The sequence below is a fragment of the Geotrypetes seraphini genome, chromosome 10 (genome assembly GCF_902459505.1).
Source record: "Geotrypetes seraphini chromosome 10, aGeoSer1.1, whole genome shotgun sequence".
Lineage (NCBI taxonomy): Eukaryota > Metazoa > Chordata > Amphibia > Gymnophiona > Dermophiidae > Geotrypetes > Geotrypetes seraphini.
The window spans coordinates 20,988,470-21,011,291 of NC_047093.1; the positions used below are offsets into that span (position 1 = coordinate 20,988,470).

Below are 22,822 nucleotides of genomic sequence, written 5' to 3' on the forward strand. Positions count from 1 at the left end.
AAAACCTTAGGCGTCCCCTATTTATGCCAGGATTTTCTTGGTCTAAATACCAGCGCCTAAGTTCAATTTAGGCGTCTCCATGGGAGTGGCCTAAGGGATCTACCCAATTGGAGTCTTAGACCAAACAACAAGGAAAGACAAGGGGGATGTTCTACACCATCAAAATAAGTCTCTATTCAAAATAATAAATTCCTTATTCGAAGAAACAAGTCCCAACAAGGATCCTGATTTTGGCGTTTAGACGACGCTTTCTTCAGGGGAAACTTTGCCGAAAACGATGCAGACACACATTAACGGCTCGAGTAGAGAGCAAAAGTGCTAGGCTGATCGCTGTGAAGAAGGCGTCATCTAAACGCCAAAGTTGGGACTTGTTGCTTTGAAAAAGGAACTTATTATTTTGAATAAAGACTTGTTTTGGTTGTTTAACACATCCCCCCCCCCCTTGTCTTTCCTTGTTGTTTTGTCAGTATCCGAAGACGAGGGGCTCTTCTGTTTTGTCCAACTGGAGTCTTAGGTCACTTCCAGTGCATCCCAAAATGTACTGGGAGAGAGGCCCAAGATTCCAGTTGGCCCAGGGAGAAGCCTTACGTGCCTGGGCTAATCAGTGCCTTAGGCCCCTCCCCGGTGCATCCCAGGATGCATTGTAAAGGGGAAGGTCTGCCATTCTGTGGAGGCCGGCCTGCATGAAAAAGGTACAGAGGGGGGGAGATCTGGGTGGGCTTGGGGGTGTCAGGGTGGAGGAATTTTTTTCTTGGGGGGGGGGTTCCAGCAGGAGGGAGTGGACATCCCTCCTGCTGTTGATCTTTGGGGGTGGAGGGGGTGGGGGGGGTTCTGTCAGCAAGGACTGGGCATCCCTTCTGCCATTGATCTTCGTTGGCGGGGTGTTCTGGCAGAAGTGATTGGGCATCGCTCATGCCGGGAATTATTTCAGAATTTGTGGCAGGAGGGAGCGGGCATCCCTCCTGCTGGCCAACATCGCGGATGGATGGGTTCCCAGCCACATCCGCTAAACTGACTGTCACAGGGAGATTCCCTTGCGGCGATCAGCTCAGCGGCAACACGATTCTCTAACCAGCGCCTATGACATGGACGCCGGTTAGAGAACTGGGGTGCTTATAAGGGGTTAGGCGTTTGTCTGTCAGGTCAGATGCAATTCTATATAGGACGCCCGTGTGCGATTCTCAAAAGCTGCTTAGGCGGCTGGCGAGACGGGGCGTCCTATACAGAATCCGGCCCTAAGTGTATAACTCTTGACGGAGACCACATTGTTTAACTTACTTTCCAAACCACCCTCATAGTGCACAATTTTGCACACACACAAATTTGTACGCCAGTTATAGAATCCAGGGGAAATGAATTATATCTTCATTTAAAAAAAAAAATTCAATTTATTGCCATTAAAAATAGACTAAGCTACATTATGGGCTCCTTTTACTAAGCCGCGTTAGGGCATTAACGCGCGGAATAGCGCACGCTAACGCTAACGCCAGCATTGAGCTGGTGTTAGTTCTAGCCACGTAGCGCGGGTTTAGCACGCGCTAAAAACGCTAACGCAGCTTAGTAAAAGGAGCCCATATTAACCAGTGCTTCTATTCTGCCTATACCAAAATTACCTCCCTTTTACAAAACCTTAGCGTGGTTTTTAGCGCTGGCCACAGTGGTAAGAACTCCAGCGCTCATAGGAATTCTATGAGCATCGGAGCTGTTATCGCCACGCCCGGCGCTAAAAACCGTGCTACAGTTTTTGTAAAAGGGGGCGTGGATGGGGGGGGTAAGAGAACTATGTACAACAGTGTTCTAGGAAGTACAAGAGCATAATGCAACAAAATAAATATAATACAACTAGTCTTTAAGTCCGTTACATTAACAGGAGCTAGAATAGATGTGTCTGTCTATCTTTCTTTCTCTCTCTCTCCTTGGATGCTTTCTGTCTGTCTGTCTGTCTTTCTTTCTGTCTCTCTCTCTCCTTGGCTGCTGTCTCTCTGTCTTTGTTTCTTTCTGTCTTTCTCTCTCCTTGGCCCCTGGCCCTGTGTCTGTCTTTCTTTCTCTCTCTCTCCTTGGCCGCTTTCTGTCTGTCTGTCTGTCTTTCTGTCTCTCTCTCTCTCTCTCTCCTCGGCTGTCCACCACCACCCCCTGTCCAGCAGTAACGCTTTCTTTCTGTCTCTCTCTCTCCTTGGCCGCTTTCTGTCTGTCTTTCTGTCTCTCTCTCTCCTTGGCCACTTTCTGTCTGTCTTTCTTTCTCTCTCTCTCTCTCTCTCCTTGGCCACTTTCTGTCTGTCTGTCTGTCTTTCTTTCTGTCTCTCTCCTCGGCTGTCCACCACCACCACCTTGTCCAGCAGTAGCGCTTTCTTTCTGTCTCTCTCTCTCTCCTTGGCTGCTGTCTCTCTGTCTTTGTTTCTTTCTGTCTCTCTCCTTGGCCGCTGTCTGTCTGTCTTTTTTTCTGTCTCTTTCTCTCTCCTTGGCCGCTTTCTGTCTTTCTTTCTGTCTCTCTCTCTCATTGACCACTTTCTGTCTGTCTTTCTTTATTTTTGTCTCTCTCCTTGGCCGCTATCTGTCTGTCATTCTTTCTTTTTGTCTCTCTCCCTCCCGCTGTCTATCTTTCGTTCTTTCTATCTCTGTCCCTCCCGGTGTCTGTCTGTCTTTCTTTCTGTCTGTCTCTTTCCCTAGGTCTTATTTTCAGGGTATGCACATGACCATCTCTCCCTTCCTCTGGTTCATCCCAATTCTTCCTCTTTCTTTTCTCTCCCCCACATGTGCAGCATCGTTCCCCTCCCTCCCTCCCATCCCCTTGTGCAGCAGAAGTTTGCCCAGCTTTTATCCTTCCCTCCCTTCCATCCCTCGTGCAGCAGAGCCCTTGAGCTCCCCCCACCCTCACCACGCATCCAAACCCTTGCTGACTCTCCATCCTTTCCTCCCCGCCGACCGTGAGCGAGCCCTACATTCATCCAAAGCAGCGTCGGGCCGGCAGCACTCTAGACAGGCTTCTTGGCCTTGTCTGTCGGGGATTTCACTCTGCCGCGTTACTAATGATGTCATCAGTAATGCGGCAGAGTGAAATCCCTGACAGACAAGGCCAAGCAGCCTGTTTAGAGTGCTGCCAGCCTGACGCTGCTTCGGATGAAAATAGGGTTCGCTCACGGTTGGCGGGAAAGATGGAGGGACAGCAGGGGTTGGGCTGTGGCGGCGGAGGAGGGGGGCTGGGTTGAAGAGTTGCCGGCGAATCCCGGGTCTAGGCCTTATTTTTGGGGTAGGGCTCATTTAAGACTTTATTTTCGGGGTATATCTTTTTTGGGGAAACACAGTATTAAAAAAAAATAAAACACTTACCCCCTCTTTTACAAAGGCGCGCTAAGCTTTTTAGCATGCGCTAAACGCTAACGCGTGCATGTTATCCTATGGACACATTAGCGGTTAGCGCACCCATTGATTTAGCGTGCGCTAAACCCGCGCTTAAGCGCTCAGCGTGCCTTTGTAAAAGAGAGCCTTCGTTGCGACGTCATTGACCAAATGGGATCGTTACATAAGCAGGTGAACTATTCCGCACTTTAGCTGCTTAATAGGAAAAATTTGTGGAAAAGATTTTAAGGGAGTTTAGGCCCTAAGAAGGAGTTAACAATTTCAAAATTATTCCTCATTCTACACCTCGAGTCTAAAGTTATAATAAGTCTAATCATATAAGGAGGTGCAACGCCAGTTTACCTGCTTCATAACAAATCAGCCAGTTAATGAGGGAACAATTAGCTATTTCAGGCAGAGAAGACGCTTAGGTAGAAACCTGATAGACAGAATCATTTAAGGAACTTCTGTAAGGTAACACTTATCCCTGCCTCAACACGGAAATCATAACATGTATTCCTGCTTTTTACTTATGTAACCTGCTCTGTTGCCATCTTGCAGAAACGCAAAGATTTAAATATGATTTTTTTTAAAAAAATCTTAAGCCATAAATAAGTGCAACATATCTAATATAATAAAATGGTAAGCCGCGCATGCGCACTTCCTAAGTGTGTGCCGGTTTTCCGTGAGCTGTAGCGACACATAGGGAGTGCGCATGCGCGGCTTACGATTCTTTGAAAGACGCGGCGGTGGCTACTCTCACGATCCCCTCCTGCGTCGGACTTCCGACGCAGGTGGGGATCATGAGAGGAGCCACCGCCGCGTCTTTCAACTAAAAAAAAACAAAAACAAGGCGGATGTCGGCCCGATGGCTGGAGTTCACCGCTGAGTCCGGTGAGGAATGCTTCCCTCAACAGGAACCGTCGGGTCTAATTCAAATACTCCCGGCAGGTCGGGAGTGGGCGGAGCAGGCTCGCACGCCTGGCGGTGACCGGACAGGAACTAGACTCCCTGCAGGAGCCAGCCTGATGGCTGCAGATCACCGGACTGGACAGGGGGAGCAGGTAAGGGGGTGCTGCAGTACAGGAGGAGCAGGGAAGAGGTGATTCTGGACAGGGGGGGGAGGTAACAGGAAGGGAGGCCTACTGCTGGATAGGGGAAGCAGGGAAGAGGTACTGCTAGACGGGGGGGGGGGGGAGCGGGAGGGAGGTAAAAGGAAGGGAGAAGGGCTCCTGCAAAGGAGAAGAGCTACTGCTGGATATGGGGAGCTGGAAATGGGGTGATGCTGAACAGGGGGAGATAAAAGGAGAAGGGCTACTGCTATATAGGGGGAGCAGGGAATGGGTGGGGGTGCTGCTGGACAGGGAGGAGGTAAAAGTAAGGGAGAAGGGCTGCTAGCACCCATTAATGTAACGGGCTAAACAACTAGTTACAGTATAAAAGCACTTAAAATCAATCAAATTGTAATCTATGACAAATAGATATATCACCCCCCATACTCATATTAAAATATTACACTCAAATTAAAGAATTAAAACAATTTTTTCAACCTTCCCTCCCACCCTGGACGTGCATGACCAAAGGACAAAATCAACAATCACTCTGCAAAATTTTGTCGATGGTTCCCAAATCTTCAGAAACTTTTTGTAATGTCCCTATTGTACAGCCATAATACGTTCCATTTTTTTAAAAAAAACGTGACCCAGAGACTCCCACCAAAAGGTATAGTTCAATCTATCCCAGTTTTTCCAATTCCTTAAAATTTTTAAAACTAGCAGAGGTGGGCAGCAATTCTGTATGAACCGAGATGGAAAAAGATGAGTGATGTGCAAATCTTGTATCCCAGATCACCAAAGACAAATTCACTGTTGACGCATTTGAGAATTTGGGTGAAACATCATGGATGAAAGGGGACTGGGATTTTTTTCCCTGTGGCCTACAAAAGGTTTTTTCCCCAGTCTGAAAACCCCCAGCTGTCTCCTGCCCCTGAATTGCAAGTTTCGCTCCTGTAAATTAAGTTGCTCTGCTCTTATTTCACATATGGATAAGATATTTTCCCACTATGATGGATTTCCGCAATTAGAATGTGTCAAAAATTAAGCAAACATTACATTAGCCAATTTAGTTGGGCACGCCTTGGATCAGCATCCAGTTTTGGGCTCATATGACGTTCATAGGAGCTCTATGACGATCGGGAGCAGCGCAGAGCATTCAGCACGCCGTCTGTGCTAAAAATCGCTATAGCAGTTTTGTAAATGGGGAGGGTTTAAGTAAATAAAGCCGATTGTGAGATATTGAGTGCCAATATCAGCACCTAATTTAGGCAGATTTTATAGAATCAGGACCTAAATGATCAAAAAAAGACATAAATAAATTAAAAAAAAACAAAAACCAATTATCACAAGTTCAAAAACGAACCTACTATTTTCCAAAAAATTCCCAACAAATATATAACTCATGGGCTTTCAAAGACTCAAGAAGAAGCCACTAGAAATGGTGACATTTTAACTATCTTACCAGGGAGCGGGTTGTTCACATCCAGGGCTGTCCTGAGGGCTGCATGAATGATGTAGCCATTCAAGGGTGCAATGGAGATGTGGGTATAAAATCACTCTTTGTCCATTGTCTTCCCTGTGGGGCTGCGGTACCGAAGGCGGGATGGGGGCAATAGGGGACATATCCCACAGGGTGGGATTCTGGCTGAGGAGGTTCCTGTTCACCTCTAGTACCTGAAGAACGATAAGAGATTTCTTTCTAGTAACTTCCATGAATATTTAACCTCCCGCTCTCTCTCTGTATATGGCCTATGAATGATTCACATTTTTTCTCAGTAAATTCAGTCCCTCCAGTGGCAAACAACTGCTATAGATGGCCAAAGACCTCCAGGGCAGTTCTGGTCTCTTGGAGGCTGCACCTCGTGTAATAAATTGCATTTCTCAGGCATGCTGTGCCCTGTGTCTCATAGGAAATCTCTGTGTATATCAGCGACTCTCAAACTATTGTAGCTCCGGTACACTAAACGGAGCAAATGTTTTTCATAGCACATTATAATTGCGAAACCCACAAAAAATTAACATTTGAGAGTTATTTATTGAAAGTTCTTTAAGCTAGGCATGGGTAATTGTAACAACGGTGAAACTAAAGCAGATAGACTAGAATTGTTAATCAACGCGATGGATGGGATTTTTTTTGAGTGAACGAAGCAAAAGCCCAGATGTTCCACAGTCAAAGAACGGAAGTCCAAAGCACAAAAGAAGAACAGACTGTGGAATACAATGATCTTGATGAGGCGTTTATTGGACGAGTCAGATAAACGTATAAATACAAAATAAAATAACTTCCATGTCATGAATAACTGATGTGTAGTGTGATACGGTCCGTGTTTCGGCAAAAAGCCTTCTTCAGGGGGTCCTTGTCCGTGAAGACGCTAAAATGAAAAGAAACACTTCTGCGAAGCAGGAGTAAAGGCCTTGTTTTTGAGTGCAAATGAGCTCAAAACACGGCTCAATAGTCGACAAGCGTTTCATCATCCACCATCTCCAGTCACTCTCTTTTTTTTCATTTTAATTTCCCTCAAAGCTGACAATCCAAGTTCGCAAAGATAAGAAGATCCAAATGGTAACAAAGCCTTGATTGCTTTCTTGCTCAACTTAGGATAACTACTGCATAAAAAAATAAAAATAAAATTACTTGCCTTTAGTTTTTAAGGACCAATCACGTCAAAGAATGATGCTTGTCTGGGCAGATGTATCTTTACGCACACAGACACTCATAACACTGACAGACATAAAAATATAAGAACATAAAAACTGCCGCCGCTGGGTCAGACCAGTGCCCCATCCTGCCCAGCAGTCCGCTCACGTGGCTGCCCCCAGGTCAAAGACCAGTGCTCTAAATGAATCCAGCCTCACCTGCTTACGTTCCGGTTTAGCAGGAACTTGTCCAACTTTGTCTTGAATCCCTGGAGGGTGTTTTCCCCTATGACAGACTCCGGAAGAGCGTTCCAGTTATCTACCACTCTCTGGGTGAAGAAGAACTTCCTTACGTTTGTACGGAATCTATCCCCTATGCAATGTACATGTCATCTATTCAAGTGTATGCTTAAGAAGGGAGTTTTTAAAAATAAAGTAAAATTCTGGAATCTCTCGAGGCACCCCCGGAATCTCTTTGGGGCACACCAGTTTGAGAGACACTGGTGTATATGAAAATATACAATGCAAGAAGGCTGACAGGCCGTGAGAAATGGAGGGGAGAAATGTTACATCCAGAAAGGTTAGGGTTATTAAAAACGGTGTCAGGTCAAAAACGCGCCGGGACAAAGGCGCGTGCAGACAATTGAACGCAGCGCGGAGGTGCGCGCCGCAAAAAATTACAGTTTTTACGGCTCCGACGGGGGGGGGGGCCTGGGGGGGAACCACTTTACTTAATAGAGATCGCGCCGCATTGTGGGGGCGTTGTGGGGGGTTGTAACCCCCCACATTTTACTGAAAACTTCACTTTTTCCCTGTTTTTAGGGAAAAAGTTAAGTTTACAGTAAAATGTGGAGGGTTACAACCCCCCAAACCCCCCACAACGCCGGCGCCATCTCTATTAAGTAAACTGGGGGGGCTCCCCAACAAAAAACCCCGTCGGAGCCCCTAAAAACTGTAATTTTCTTTGGCGCGCGCCTCCGTCTTGCGCTCAGTTGTCGGCGCGCGCCTTTGTCTTTCGCGGGGTTGTCTATGAACCTTAAAAACTGACTCTGCTGCAGTTGTTATACAATCATAGAGGGGTTAGAAATTCAGTGTTCCCTCTAAGCGGGCGGGTGTTGTGAGCAAACTTTTTTCACTGTGAGCTAAAAATATCGGGCGCCAGCAAGTTATGAGCCAAATAAATATGTTGCTTTCTACCACAGAACTTCCTTACGTTTGTATGGAATCTATCCCCTTTCAACTTTAGAGAGTGCCCTCTCGTTCTCCCTGCCTTAGCTACTAAGTCTATTCCCTTCAGTACCTTGAATGTTTCTATCATGTCCCCTCTCAATCTCCTCTGCTCAAGGGAGAAGAGGCCCAGTTTCTCTAATCTTTCGCTGTACGGCAACTCCTCCAGCCCCTTAACCATTTTAGTTGCTCTTCTCTGGATCCTTTCGAGTAGTACCGTGTCCTTCTTAAAGTACCAGTGCTGGACGCAGTACTCCAGGTGAGGGCGTACCATGGCCCGGTACAGCAGCATGATAACCTTCTCTGTCTCTTCAGTCCAGCATCTGCCCCTTCCATTCACTGTCTGTCTTTCCCTGCCATCTCTCCTCCTGCCCCCCTCCCCACCCCCCAATTTGGTCTAGCATCCATCATCTTCCTTCTGTTCCCCTCATGGTCTGGCATCTCTATCCTTCCCTCCCCCCTGTGGTTTTTAGCATATCTCTCTTCTCATTTCCTCCACTCAGATCTGATCATTCTCTGCTCTCTCTTCCCTTTTCTTCTCTGGTCTTCCTTCTCTATTTTCTGCCTCCATCTAAATTAAATTCTTTCTTACTATTTAGTCCCGTTTCCCTCTTTTCACTGTGTCTACACACAGCTTGTCACCCCTTTCCCTCACCCCTCCATTATCTTACTATTTTCTTCCCCCTTTATTTATCTCCTCCTTCCATCCAGTATGTGTTCTTTCCCCACTTCCATTCAGCATCTGCTCTCCCTTCTCAACTGACATCCATCTGCCTTCTGCTCTCTCTCCCTTCTTCTCACTTCCATCATCTGTCCCCTTCTCTCTCTCTCTCATCTCCTCCATTCCATCATCTGCCCCTTCTCTCTCTCTCTCTCTCTCCCCCCCCCCAACTTCCATCATCTGCCCCCCTTCCCCTCACCTTTGTGGGTCACTTTCTTTCCCCTGAGGGTGGCTCATGTCACAGGGGAAGCTTTGGCCGAGCAGAACCGCTTGATTGACAGTGGAACTTACTTGATTGATGTCGATGCTGGGGCCCGTTGCCGTTTGAAGGAAAAAAAAAAAAGGTGGAAAAAAGGAACCTGTAAAGGCGAGAGGAAGGGAAACCTCCAGGACAGCTGCTTTTTGCCCTCCTTCAGCGGCCCAAGAGTTCAGACCAGCAGCGGCAGCTCTGTATGCTTTTAACTTCGGCACAGAGCTGCCCCTAATCAATAGTTTAGCGCGGTTTCATGAGGCAGCCTCGGGGCCTTTGATAGCCGGCCCGCTTCGATGATGCGATGTGGGCCGGCCTAGCAAAGGCCCCGAGGCTGCCTTATGAAACCGCGCTAAACTATTGATTAGGGGCAGCTCTGTGCCGAAGTTAAAAGCATACACAGCTGCCGCTGCTGGTCTGGAGGTGCAGAGACAAGGCAGGAGGCAAACGCGGTGGAAGGCAGGAGTCCCGGCGAAGGCAGGAGTCCCGGCACAGCGACTACAACAGGAAGTTGCAAGTCAGCTGACGCCGGCCTTTCGTTGCGGCGGGGACCGAATCCTTCACGGACCGGCAAGATTTTGTTTGCGGACCGGCGGTTGAAGAACTGTGCTCTACACTGTGTGCGCTGTGACGAGAAACTTGTGCGCTGCGAGGTAATATTTTGAGCGCCAACGCACCCCAGCGCAGCTTAGCGGGAACACTGCGTTGAATTTTTAATTAATATTAATTATTCATTTTTTAAAATTTGAGTCACATTACAGAAGAACAAAATGTTTGCTGGTGAAAACTGGAGTCCTGTTAGCTTGCATCACTACTCCACAAATTCTCTTTACGTGTTCTGACCAGATGCTGCCTCTGTCAGTTCTGCAAAGCTCACTATCACTGGGAAAATTCACTCCATTAACGCAACCTTTGCCATTCGAAAGAACAATGCTCTTATGAGCCATTTTCTAAAGTAATAGCTTTGTCTTTATATTCCCTCTGGATTAGAGAAATCTTTTTATGAAGCTATGGGAATGCGTGATGGGGGACAAAGGTTGGGATGCAGCACCCCTGAGGGGGGTTTAGAACGATTTATCGTGGCCATTTCAGTCCTGCGATGGAGGCCGCAAAGATTCGATGGGTCTGGGAGCTACCGCAGAGCAGGAATCTCGGGCTGACTGCATTGCGGGGAGGCGATGCCCTCACACACACTTAAATCCCTTGCTCCCTCTCGCCTCCTTATCCGAGATCCACTGGCACCTTTCCCTGCTCCTTTGTCCGTGGCGACAATGGAAGGGGACGATTCAGCACAGCCGTTTCATCACAGCCATGCTGAAACGTCCCGCGATGAATCATCCAATTCCACCCTGATGGTGCACACATGCATTAAAATATATCCAGTCTGCAATAATTTTCTGTGATCTGAGTGGAAGGGTCTGACAACCAGGGGGAACTAGGTTCAAATCCTACCACTGCTCTTTGTGATTTTGGGCAAGGCACTTAACCCAACTTAGATCGTAAGCCCCTAGAAAGTAAGAATAGATCCACCCAAGTGGGAGAAACTATGGGTCAAGAGGGAGCTTGGGGGAGGAGTTTCTGTTCATGAATGGATCATAGACCCTTTTTAGGTAAATGGAGAACCAAACTTTTTCCTAGATAATAGGTTGGCTTTTTTCCTAGTTTGTATCTCCTAAATTTTTTTTCTTGAATCTTACTGTGTGTGCGTGTGGAGGGGGGGGGGGTAAATTTCAGTACTGAATGGAACAGTGATTTCCAGTTATAAGTGTTTTACCTAATTTCCTTTGCTATTCAAATTATTTTTCCCTTATCTTGTTTAAAAGCAGACCGAAAACCCACCTTTTTGATATAACCTTCAATCCATAACCGACTCCCCTCTGTCCACTGCTCACCACCCTAGCCAACAGATTCCATCCCCCCTAACTGTATCCCCACCCTGGCATTGTCTTTTTAGATTGTAAGCTCTTTCGAGCAGGGACTGTCTCCTTTGCGACTCTGTACAGACCTGTGTACGTCTGGTAGCATTATAGAAATAATTAGTAACAATAGTAGTATTATTATTTTGATTTGATGTCATTTTTTTTTTTATTCTAATAAAAAAAAACAACCAGCGACGTGGTCGGAGCCACTCAATTAAAAAGGAAGGCTTTTCTTGTCTTGAAACCTAGAGTTTTGGCTCTAAGAGCCACGTTTTTCTTAAAGTTTCCTTGCAAATGTTTGGTTAAATTTCAAGAGAAGGAATTTGTCTTTTGGGATCCAGTTAGAGCAATTTTTGAATTTACAAGAACAGCAGAAGACTTAAATTTGACCGATATGTAAGAGGAGTATTAATTTATCACCTAATAGTAGAGGATTTTGAACCGACTCTATGAGTTAAATATTGGTTTATTTATTTTTTCTTTTTTATTAGTCTAGTTCATTGTATCCATAATTTTCCTTTTTCTTATTTCTTCTTAATTAAAATGAGTTCTATCTTCTCATTATGTGGGCTAGATGGAAAATATGGTAAGAAATGTTATGCATGGAGTGTAATTATATTTCCATTCCTTTACTGTTCTATATTGAATTGTTATGAAAATTTATAAATAAAAAAATCAACAACTAGCTATTCCAAAAATGGGTGTCCATGGCAGTATTTCTGAAATGTTCCTGAGCTTTGCAGTATTGACAAACAGGGCTAGGGCTGGCCATGTGCAGCTCCTACACTCCCACATCCTGCTCATTGTACCATGTTCCTACCTCTCTTTAACCCAATACTGACATCTAGTGGAAATTTCCAAACTTACAGTCTCTTCCACCAGTTCTATGGCATTCCTGCATGGCTTTGGTGCATCTCCTGTGCCAGACTAACTATATTGCATCTATGCCAATTAATATTAGGAAAATGGCTTTCTAACATTACTCTTGTTGTGGTGCTGTGAGCCAGCTGTTGCTTGCCCTACCCCTGGTATCAGTGCCTTCCCCACTCCCCCATGGCATCAACTCTCTCCCTGCCTTTCTCCTTCTCCCCCTGCTGGCATCGGCTCTACCTTTTACCACAGTGAGGGCACATCATTTTGCTCTTCCTGCTCTGCTCAGCCACTGGCACCTTCCCAGGTTTACACACAAGAACAGGATGTGCCCGTTCTTGCATTGAAATCCACAGTAGTGCCGGAGGACAAGCAGAAAAGAGATCAAAACACGCTCTCACTGCTGTGAAGGCTAAGCTGGTGAGACAGGCTTTTGGCACCTTTGACCAGTGTCCTTGAACTGACCCTGCTTGTTGCTTTAAGTCACCCTTCTATGATTTTGTAATTTCGTGTGTGTCTTGTCTACATTATCAGCTCCGTTATGCAGAACTGTCATTTTTATATGTTTTGAAACATAGAAACATGATGGCAGATAAAGGCCACATGGCCCATCCACAGCATCTACTATTTCCTCCTCTCCCTATTGGCTAAGGCTCTTAACATTTGCATCTCCTCTTCCTATAGGCTAAGGCCCTTTACACCTGTATTGTGAGATCATAGAGCTTTAAGGTAATAGACTCATAGAAACATAGAAGCAGATAAAGGCCAAATGGCCCATCCACAGCATCCACTATCTCCTCCTCTCCCTATTGGATAAAGTTCTTAACATTTGCATCTCCTCTTCCTATAGGCTAAGGCTCTTTACACCTGCATTGTGATGTCATAGAACTTTATGGTTATAGAAACATTGTAACATGATGGCAAATAAAGGCCAAATGACCCATCAAGTCTGCCCATCTGCTGTAACCATTAGCTCTTTCTCTCCCTGAGAGATCCCAAGTGTCTATCCCATGCTTTCTTGAAGTCTCTGCTTCCACCACCTCTTCCGGGAGACTGTTCCACGCATCTACCACCCTTTCTGTAAAAAGTATTTCCTTAGATTACTACGGAGCCTATTAACTTCATCCTATGCCCTCTCATTCCAGAACTTCCTTTCAAATGAAAGAGACTCGACTCATGCGCATTTACATCATGTAGGTATTTAAACGTCTCGATCATATCTCCCCTCTCCCACCTTTCCTCCAAAGTATACCGATTGAGATCTTTAAGTCTGTCCCCATACGCCTTATCACAAAGACCACGCACCATTTTAGTAGCCTTTCTCTGGACCGACTCCATCCTTTTTATATCTTTTTGAAGGTGCGGCCTCCAGAATTGTATACAACATTCTAAATGAATACTTTTGATTTAAAAATATAGCCCACCCGATATTCAGTGCTCCTGGATGGTTAAATACCACTTAGCTTGCAAAATGCTAATATTCAGTGTGAGATAGCTGCTGAAAATGAATGCTTAGTGGCGAGCTCAGTTGCGCAATATAATTGGTTCGTGCCAGCATTCATTAGCTGACTGGCTAAGTTTAGTGGCCAGATAGACCCACATAAAAAGCAGGTCTATCTTTGGCCATGGCCACAATAGCTTAGCCCAGGGGTGGGCAACTCCGGTCCTCGAGGGCCGGAATCCAGTCGGGTTTTCAGGATTTCCCCAATGAATATGCATCAGATCTATTTGCATGCACTGCTTTCAATGCACATTCATTGGGAAAATCCTGAAAACCCGGCTGGATTCCGGCCCTTGAGGACTGGAGTTGCCCACCCCTGGCTTAGCCAGTCAGCCAATCACTGTCGATTTAACCAGCTATGTCAAAGTGGCTAAAAATATCCTGGAAATTCAATAATGATTGCCAGATGTGGCATGCGCGGATGCCCCCTCTCAACGCGATTTTGGCAGGAAGCTTTTCAAAACCCGGGCAAAGTGCTGGGTTTTGAAAAGCCATCCAGACCCCCAGACATGTCCTCGAAAAGGAAGACCTGTCCGGGGAAATCCGGCTACCCTACTCACAGCTAGCCCCAGAACCTTTCGTCTTTGAACTAGAGGGAAGATTCTGGCGTCAACATAATTGTAGATCGCTGCTTGCTGCCAGCAACCTTCAGAAGTGAACTTTTAAAAAAGAACACGGGGCAGGGGGGTTGAGAGACAGGAGGAGATGCTGGATCACCAGTGGGGAAGGGGGGGGAGGAGAGATGCCAGTTCACAGGCTGGAAAAGGAATGGAAGAGAGAGAGAGAGAGAGAGATGCCAGATGTTGGACGGGGAACAGGGTGGAAGGTCGGGTGAGAGAAAATTCTCCTAGGACAAGCAGGATGAGTCAGCCACATATGGGTGTTGTCCCAACACCTCCCAATTTGCGGATAAGCTCTCCAATAGCTCAGAGAGATTTTTTTTTTTTCTCTCTCTGAGCACGTGCAGTGCCCGGGCCCCACTGGGCATGCCCGAGCCCTACCCATTTCCCCCTGCTTCCCCCTAATCCCCAGTCTTTAGTTTCCGCCCGTTCCCATCGGTCGGATTTTTCTACAGCTCTCCATTACAACTTTTCTACTCATCAACTTGAAGATGCCTGAATCATCTAAAGAAACAACTGGGATGCAGGAGGAGGATGAACACACTGGATCCTCATGAATTGTGCGCCCACTGATTGGATCCGGCGCTCGAGGTTTCCGTGTGGCTTGCATTGTGCGCACATGTCACCACGTGCACGCAAGCTAAGGAAGAGGGCACTGAGAGACTTCATGAAGAGAAGTGAGGCCCGAGAATCTTCCTCCAGCAGCCATCCTCATCGGAGCATAGCAGAGGGGGATCCACAGACGAATCCGGTGAGGAGCCTCCAGGACATCCTGGCTCAGTCAACCCCCCCGACTGCAACTTGCCCGGTCGAGAAATCTCTCCCGGAAGTCCTGCATGCTGTCGCTAGCCGCCAGCCCCTGCAGGAAGCCGATAGGAGTCTCACCAGACTGAGAGATCTCTCCAGGAGTTCCTGCATGTTACTGCTTACAGCCAGCCTCTGCAGGGCATGAAGAGAAGTGAGGCCCGAGAATCTTCCTCCAGCAGCCATCCTCATCAGAATGCAGCAGCGGGGGATCCACAAGCTACACTGGCAAGGAGCCTCCAGGATGCCCTGGCTCAGCTAATCCCCCCGCCTGCACTTGGCCCGGTAGAGAAATATCTCCCGGAGTCCCTGCATGTTGCCGCTTAGAACCAGCCTCTGCAGGGCAGCCGATAGGAGTCTCGCCAGACCGAGAGATCTTTCCAGGAATCCCTGCATGTTGCCACGCACAGCCATCCTCTGCAGGGCAGCCGATAGGAGTCTTGCATGCTGCTGCGTAAATCCACAGCCTCTGCAAGCAACAGATCGGGGCTTTCATCCTCCAGACGGCATGCTGCCTCTTACAGCCAGCCTCTGCAGGGAGCCGATTGGGGTTCAAAGGTAAGTCCTATCTGCTTGTTTTTGGGAAAACCTCTGATAATCTGTTGCAGCCCCAAGGGCTCTTCTCCACCCTCCTCCCAATCTGAATTTAAGGAGAAAGAATCTCCCATGCTTCTTTCCCTTGGAGGGGACCTGCAGACCTCTCCCCCCAGTAGGAGACATGCTGCCCCAGAGTTCAGCTCATAAAGGACATGCTGAAAAAAAAACAAAAAAACCCCAACTTGATGTTTCTTTCCCTCTTGGGGTCCTGCAGAGTCTACAATTCACACCTTTCCCACCCCGCCCCCCTCCCCCTCTCATGTTGGGAACGAGGAGTCTGCCTTTCTCAGCAGGGTGCTGATATCTTCAGAGATGCGGCATGTCAGACCATGCCTCTCCAAGGGTGGGGGTTTGAAATTCCTCAGTCTAAAAAGCTGTTTGCTCTTCATAAAACCTAGGCAGAGTGCTTTTCCAGCTAGCATGAGGGACTCTGTACTATTCATGATTTCTATAGCACTGAAAGGCATATGCAGCGCTGTACAGTTTAATATACAACAGGCAGTACAGCAGCAGAAGCCCACTCAAGAGGCATTATCACTCCTCTTTCTCTGCCTCCAGGCACAGTGGGAAACGCAGCCAGGAGCACTGGCACAGATGAAGGGGTGCATCCTGCCCCTTCTCTGCAGGCTCTCCCCCCCTCTCAAGAAGGACAGAGAAGGGCGGTGGGGTACATGGAGCCACCCAACCAGTCAAGTGGAGCAGCACATGAACCTGCGAACCACCAGGGGTGGGACCAGCAGCCACAGTTAATCCTCCTGCTGACCCACTCCTCTCTCAGCGGGCTACACTCCCCACAATGTCCCCCTTTACAGGGAGCCACGCACAACAACATGGTGCGGTTCAGCGGCATGCCATGCACCCAAGCAACGTAGGAACAAGCTACACACCAGCCTCCAGCCATGCCCCGAGTCACCACCCACAAAAATAAATAAATATTTACTTAAAAAAAAAAAATAAAACCCCACAAACGAGGACTCACCCCAAGTCCCTCCAGAATCTCACAGCCTTTCTCAAGATCCACGTGGGTGGACAACAAGTACCCAAGACAGAGTACTACAAGGCCTGAACTACCAGTACCAGTACTTCACGCAGGCAGTGACAATTCCAGTCCACAAGAACCTCCTGGACTGCAGAGACAAGATTTGGCTGACTCCCTCCTCAGGGCAACCAACATCAAGGAGACTGGGATTGAAGTACCAGATCTTTCCAGCCCAGATATTCGACAACCCGCAGCAGCCATACATGGACATTGCGGTAGCTTAAGAGAAACAGGGCAGCACGACCCCCCCTCCAACCCCCGTCAGGGAAGGACCTGAAAAACCCTGGTTTCCACGGGGAAAAAGACCTTCGAGGGTGCAATGCTGAGCGCACGAATTGCTGCGCTCAAGTTCCAGATGTGGCTTTATCAGGAGGCCAGTGAGAGGAAATAAATAAATAAAATAAAAAAGAGACCCCAGCTCACAACTGAGCCAGTCCACACTGGCAGCAGTCTGTGCCCCAGCGCTCGCAACAGTAACATAACTGCTATGCAAACAAGCACCGCCCTAGGGGCAGGGCATCCAAGGGCAGCCCTCTCCCCAAGACAAAAACAGAACCTTGACCACCCTCCGGCCCAGCAGGATCAGATTGTCTGCGAAGGCTTGGCTCAGGATCACCATCGACCAGTGGGCCCTCAGCATCATCAAGCAGGGATTCCGAATTTGTCTCCACTCCCGCCCCCCCCCCCCCGAGTGGGCGAGGCACCCTCCATCTGACGACCCAACTTTCCTGCACCAAGGAGAGGACCTGCTTCGGCAGAATCAATAGAGGCGGTGACGAACAGAGGAGATCACCAAGGGGTTTCTACTCCAGGAACCCCCGCGTCACCATGGACAAGGACAACGCTCGTTCCTGGATCTCTGTAAGCTCAACAGATGCATACACAAGGTCCAGATACACTCTCTGGGTATAGTCTTGGCCCTGTTACAGCCCGAGTAGTGGCTAGTATCCCATGCACCCAGCCCACAGGAGGCATTGTCGCTTCTAAAGCCAAGACAGACGCCTCCAGTACAAGGTCCTGCCCCTTGGACTCTCAACGGCTCCAAAAGCGTTCACAAAGTGCGTGGCAGTGGCACATCCTCGCCTTCAAGGGGTGCGCATCCTATCTTATCTCGACAGCTGGCAGCCCCATCAACCACCAGAACCCTCCTCCAAGAACTGGGGTTCCTCATCAACTACATGAAATCCCACCTGATACCCACCCAGGGGATATCGTTCATCTGGGCAGTCATCGACACCACGCAGACCAAGGCCGTCCTACGGGACTACCACATCGACGCCATGACATCCCTGGCCCAGTGCATCCCTGCCAGCAGCTCATTGTCAGCACGCTCCGGTCTTTGTTGTGCAGCACACCAGACTACTCATGTGATCCCTTAAAGGGCACCTCAGACGTCACTGGGACCAGTGTACCCAACCTCTGACCACCCACCTACTGGAGCTCAGGGCCTTAGGGAATGCCCTCGAAACCTTCAAACAGGCAGGGCAGTCCTCACCCAAACAGAAAACCAAGTGGCCTTGCACTATATCAACAAACAGGGAGGGACAGGGTCAACCTCGCTATGCAAGGAAGCTTGCCACATGTGGGAGTTCTCCAACTCCATTCAATGCCCCATCCAGGCAACTTACCTCCTGTGGGAGCAGAACGACTTGGCAGAAAGACTCTGCCACCAGCTGGATCCCGATGAGTGGTGTCTCAACCCAGCGGCGATGAAGAAGATCTTCAGCACCTGGGGCACACCGAGCATCAACCTGTTTGCAACCGAACCGAACTCAAAATACTCGACCTTCTGTGCAAAGAGATCAATCCATCACCGTCTCAGCTCCAACGGTCTGTCTGTGAGTTGGAACACCCTAAGTCCTGCAGAAGATTCTTCAGGACAGAGCAACGGTGATCATGATTGCCCTGTTCGGGCTCCTGCAACCATGGTTCCCGTTCCGGCAAGGGATAGCGGTTCACCCACCTCTCCCCGCTCCCGATCAGTGCAGTTCTCATTACACAACGCGGGAACCTTACCCTCCACCACAACCTGCGTTCCTTAGCCCTGACCGCATGGATGATGAGAGGATGAACCTACCACAAGACGTGGAGCACACTCTTATGGCAGCCAGAAGACCTTCAACCAGAAAACGCTATGGGTTGAAAGGGAGAAGGTTCCGCTACCAGTGCACAGACACGCAGCGAGACCCCTACAACTGCCCCATACCGGACATCCTGCAGTACATACTGAGCTTATCTCAGGGGGACCTAAAACCCACTTCCATCAAGGTCCACCTAAGTGCAATCACGGCATACCACGCTGGCCTAGACAGCAAACCAGTGTTGACGCATCCAGTAATCACAAAATTTCATGAAGGGACTGTCCAATCTGCACCCACCGGTCAGACCACCACCGCCCGGATGGGACCTCAACTTGGGGCTGCATCATCTCACCTCGACCCCTTCAAACCTTTGGGGGAGGCAAATCCCGTATTCCTGGCTGGGAAAACCCTGACCATCGTGTCTACCGACACACTCCCTCATGAGAACAGGGTGGTACCCAGAACCCACCCCCGATTCTTGCCGAAGGTGGCTTCAGCGTGCCTCCCAGCACTCTACATCTCCCCACAGGGAGGCACACTGCCACCTCAGCAACACCTCCTGGACTGTGTGCGGGCCCTGACTATGTAGCAGATTAGACAAGCCTCAATTGTTCGTCTCCTACGACCAAAACAAACCAGGACTTCCGGCCACCAAACGCAGGCGCTCGCGCTGGATATAAGAGTGCATCCCCTTCACCTATAGAAAAGCGCAGCATCAACCGCAGGTGGGAGCCAACGCCCACCAGCACAGAACCATAGCCAACACAACGGCACATCTGCACCACACACCAATAGGGGACATCTGCAATGCAGCCACTTGGTCCTCCATGCACACCTTCACCAAGCACTACTGCCTCGACATAGCATTCCACGCTCCAAATGTATTCGGCCGAGCAGTCTTGGAAGTGGTTCTTCCCTCCCGGGAGGGACAGCAACCACTAGCACAGCCTTGACAAACACTGATCAAGTAGGGTGTTATAAATATCGACAAACACTGTTCAAGTAGGGTGTTATAGATATTGATTAAGTAGGTCTTCCAGCACTCCTTCCTAGACTGAATGTGGAATAGGCAAGTATGAATTCTCACATGCAAGTACGATTTGTCACTGTTGACCAGTTGGTTTTTCACTGTTCATTGATTGTCATTGACCAATTTCACTGTTCTGTGAGTTAAGTAGGTCTTCCAGCAATCCTGTCTAGTCTGAATGTGGAATAGGCAAGTATGAATTCTCATATGCAAGTACGAATTGTCACTATTGACCAGTTATGAATTGTCACCGTTGACCAGTTGGTTTTCTCACTGTTCATTGATTGTCATTGACCAGTTTTCGCTGTTCTGTGAGTTAAGTAGGTCTTCCAGCACTCCTGTCTAGACTGAATGTGGAATAGGCAAGTATGAATTCTCACATGCAAGTACGAATGGTCACTGTTGACCAGTTGGTTTCTCACTGTTCATTGATTGTCATTGACCAGTTCATTGTTCTGTGAGTATTATTGCTCAGTTAACACAGCACTTTATCTAAAACCTTGTTTCCACAACTTTACTTGCTTTGCCTGATTACCCTGCCTGGCTCGGCCTCCACAGCCAGGCGAGGGATGCACAAAGCGCTAAGGCACAGGTCCAGTCGGTACATCCCTCGGCTAGGGAGTCACCCATATGTGGCTGACTCATCCTGCTTGTCCTAGGAGAAAGTGTAGTTACTTACCTGTAACGTAGGTTCTCCGTGGACAGCAGGATAGTCAGCCACACAACCCACCCGCCTCCCCATACGACCGACCCGGCCACAGCTAGGAACATCCTGGGGATTAGGGGGAAGCAGGGGAAAATGGGTAGGGCTCGGGCATGCCCAGTGGGGCCCGGGCACTGTACGTGCTCAGAGAGAAAAAAAAAAAAAAATCTCTCTGAGCTATTGGAGAGCTTATCCGCAAATTGGGAGGTGTTGGAACAACACCCATATGTGGCTGACTATCCTGCTGTCCATGGAGAACCTACGTTACAGGTAAGTAACTACACTTTTCAAGCCCACCCGCTCAAAATCTGCTGCTTGAGCAAAATGCAAACACTTTACCACAGAGGTCACAACCGATTTGAGGGTGAGTGGAATCCTTTATCAAAAGGGAAGCATGATGGCTCTTACCTGGTAATAATACTCCGTGTATTCCCTCTCATAATGTGGCCACCCGGCATTTTCAACTCCCAGCGCGTCTTTGAATAGCTCTTCGCAACCTGATTGGAAAAAGCAGAAGAACAGTGGCTCAGTCTCTTAATCTGCAACATCCCTAATCTCTCGAGGTTATTTTAAGACAAATCAACATCAATATTTGTATCAGACTCTCTTACAGGGCAACAATCTCTGATAGAAAGCCAGAAACCAACTAATGGACATATGTAACACTGTACAGTTCCGACAGTACTGTATTTCTATACAATATGCCCCTAGCCCAAAGAGCTTACAATCTAAGGGAGCTATTCTGTTAATGAGTGTTTCATTTAGGCACCTTGAAGACATGCAGTAGGATTCTGTTGTATGATGGTAAATCAAAAAGTAAAGGCAAAATGCATTTAATGACTTTAATAGAAGTAACTGTGAGCGATTGAACATATCACTTTTCCACTTAGTCCCCATGGAAGATGACACGTTTGTTGTATCGTTCAACTAGCTTATGCATTCCTGCAGAGAAGAAGTTTCTCCCGAAGCCAGGTGAGCACCGTTTTCTTTACTTCATCTTGCTTTGTTTTTAACTCTCCGGGTCACAGTAATGCACCCGTGTCTCGTCACCGGTGACAATTCTCTCCAGAAAACTCAGATCTTCTTCATACTGTCTCAAGAATTGGGTCACAGCTAGAGGTCTGCACGGGAATGGGGGTCGCAGGAATCCCGCGGGTCCTGCAGGGGTCCCATGGGGACCCCCCTCTGGCCCACGGGACTCCCACGGGGACCCCCCTCTAGCCAACGGGACTCCCACGGGGATGGAAGGCTTTGGAAGCAGGGTTCGTCCATATAATATAAAGGACACGTCAGCCTTAGTAAAAGAGGGGGTTTATAAGTTAATTACCTGAACAGAAAACAAAAAAAGGGTTCCACCAAAGAGATTCCACAAGGAAAACAGCAGCGCAAACACAAAAGAAACTGTGGAATTGATAATCCTGCCAGAAGTAATTGCTGCTTTTTATGGGGACGGGCAGGGATGGAGGTAATTCCCTGCGGGGATGGGTGGGGACAGAGAGGATCCTGACGGGGATGGAGAGGATCCTGGTGGGGACGGGTGGGGATGGAGAGGATCCTGGCGGGGACGGGTGGGGACAGAGAGGATCCTGGCGGGGACGGGTGGGGATGGAGAGGATCCTGGCGGGGACGGGTTGGGACAGAGAGGATCCTTGCGGGGATGGGTGGGGACGGAGAGGATCCTTGTTGGGATGGGTTGGGACAGAGAGGATCCTTGCGGGGATGGGTGGGGACGGAGAGGATCCTTGTGGGGATGGGTGGGGACAGAGAGGATCCTTGCGGGGATGGGTGGGGACAGAGAGGATCCTGGCGGGGACGGGTGGGGACAGAGAGGATCCTGGCGGGGACGGGCGGGGATGGGTGGAATTTCTGTCCCCGCACAACTCTCTAGTCACAGCCTCCACACGCTGTTGCTTGTGCAGATCAGTAAACTTTTTGGGAACTCATCATGCGCAGACTTTCCTGTATCCCAAGTCAGCATGTGTTATGGCAAACGCAGGTCCATAGCTGATATCCAAATCTGCAGCCAAAGGAGACACCATTATCCATTGGTCTTCTCTAATCAAGGCATCCACCCTGTCAATGTACTCTTGTGTGCGTGATGTTAATGGGCGGCCAGAACGACCTTTGTCGGTTAAATTTTCTCTTCCCGTGTTAAACCTTTTTACCCGCTCATAAACCTTTTGTTGATTCACGGTGCTACGGAGTCAATATCCTAGGGTGAATTTTCACATGTTTTACTCCCTCTGCCCAAAGAAAGCGCACTCCTGCACGCTGTTCTTCGATGGCGCAATCTCGCAATGGAGCGTCCATGTTTCTGACCTCATGGCTGCCACACAACTAAAGGTCGAGCGCTGCACCGTGCAGTGTTCGGAAATTACGTTCAAACTGTTTATTAAAGTTTCAAGAAACATACCAAAGCAGCAGAAAACATACAC

At 48.4% G+C, this 22,822-nt stretch overlaps 1 protein-coding gene across 1 annotated transcript in view; it reads right to left on the reverse strand.

Annotated features, from left to right (window-relative positions):
* LOC117368518 (rab11 family-interacting protein 4A-like) overlaps window positions 1–22,822 on the reverse strand; it is a 77,653-nt gene that overhangs the window by 12,690 nt on the left and 42,141 nt on the right. The window contains exon 3 of the mRNA XM_033962256.1: window positions 20,796–20,884. Within this exon, the coding sequence (XP_033818147.1) occupies window positions 20,796–20,884 (89 nt within the window). The remainder of the gene's footprint in view (window positions 1–20,795; window positions 20,885–22,822) is intronic.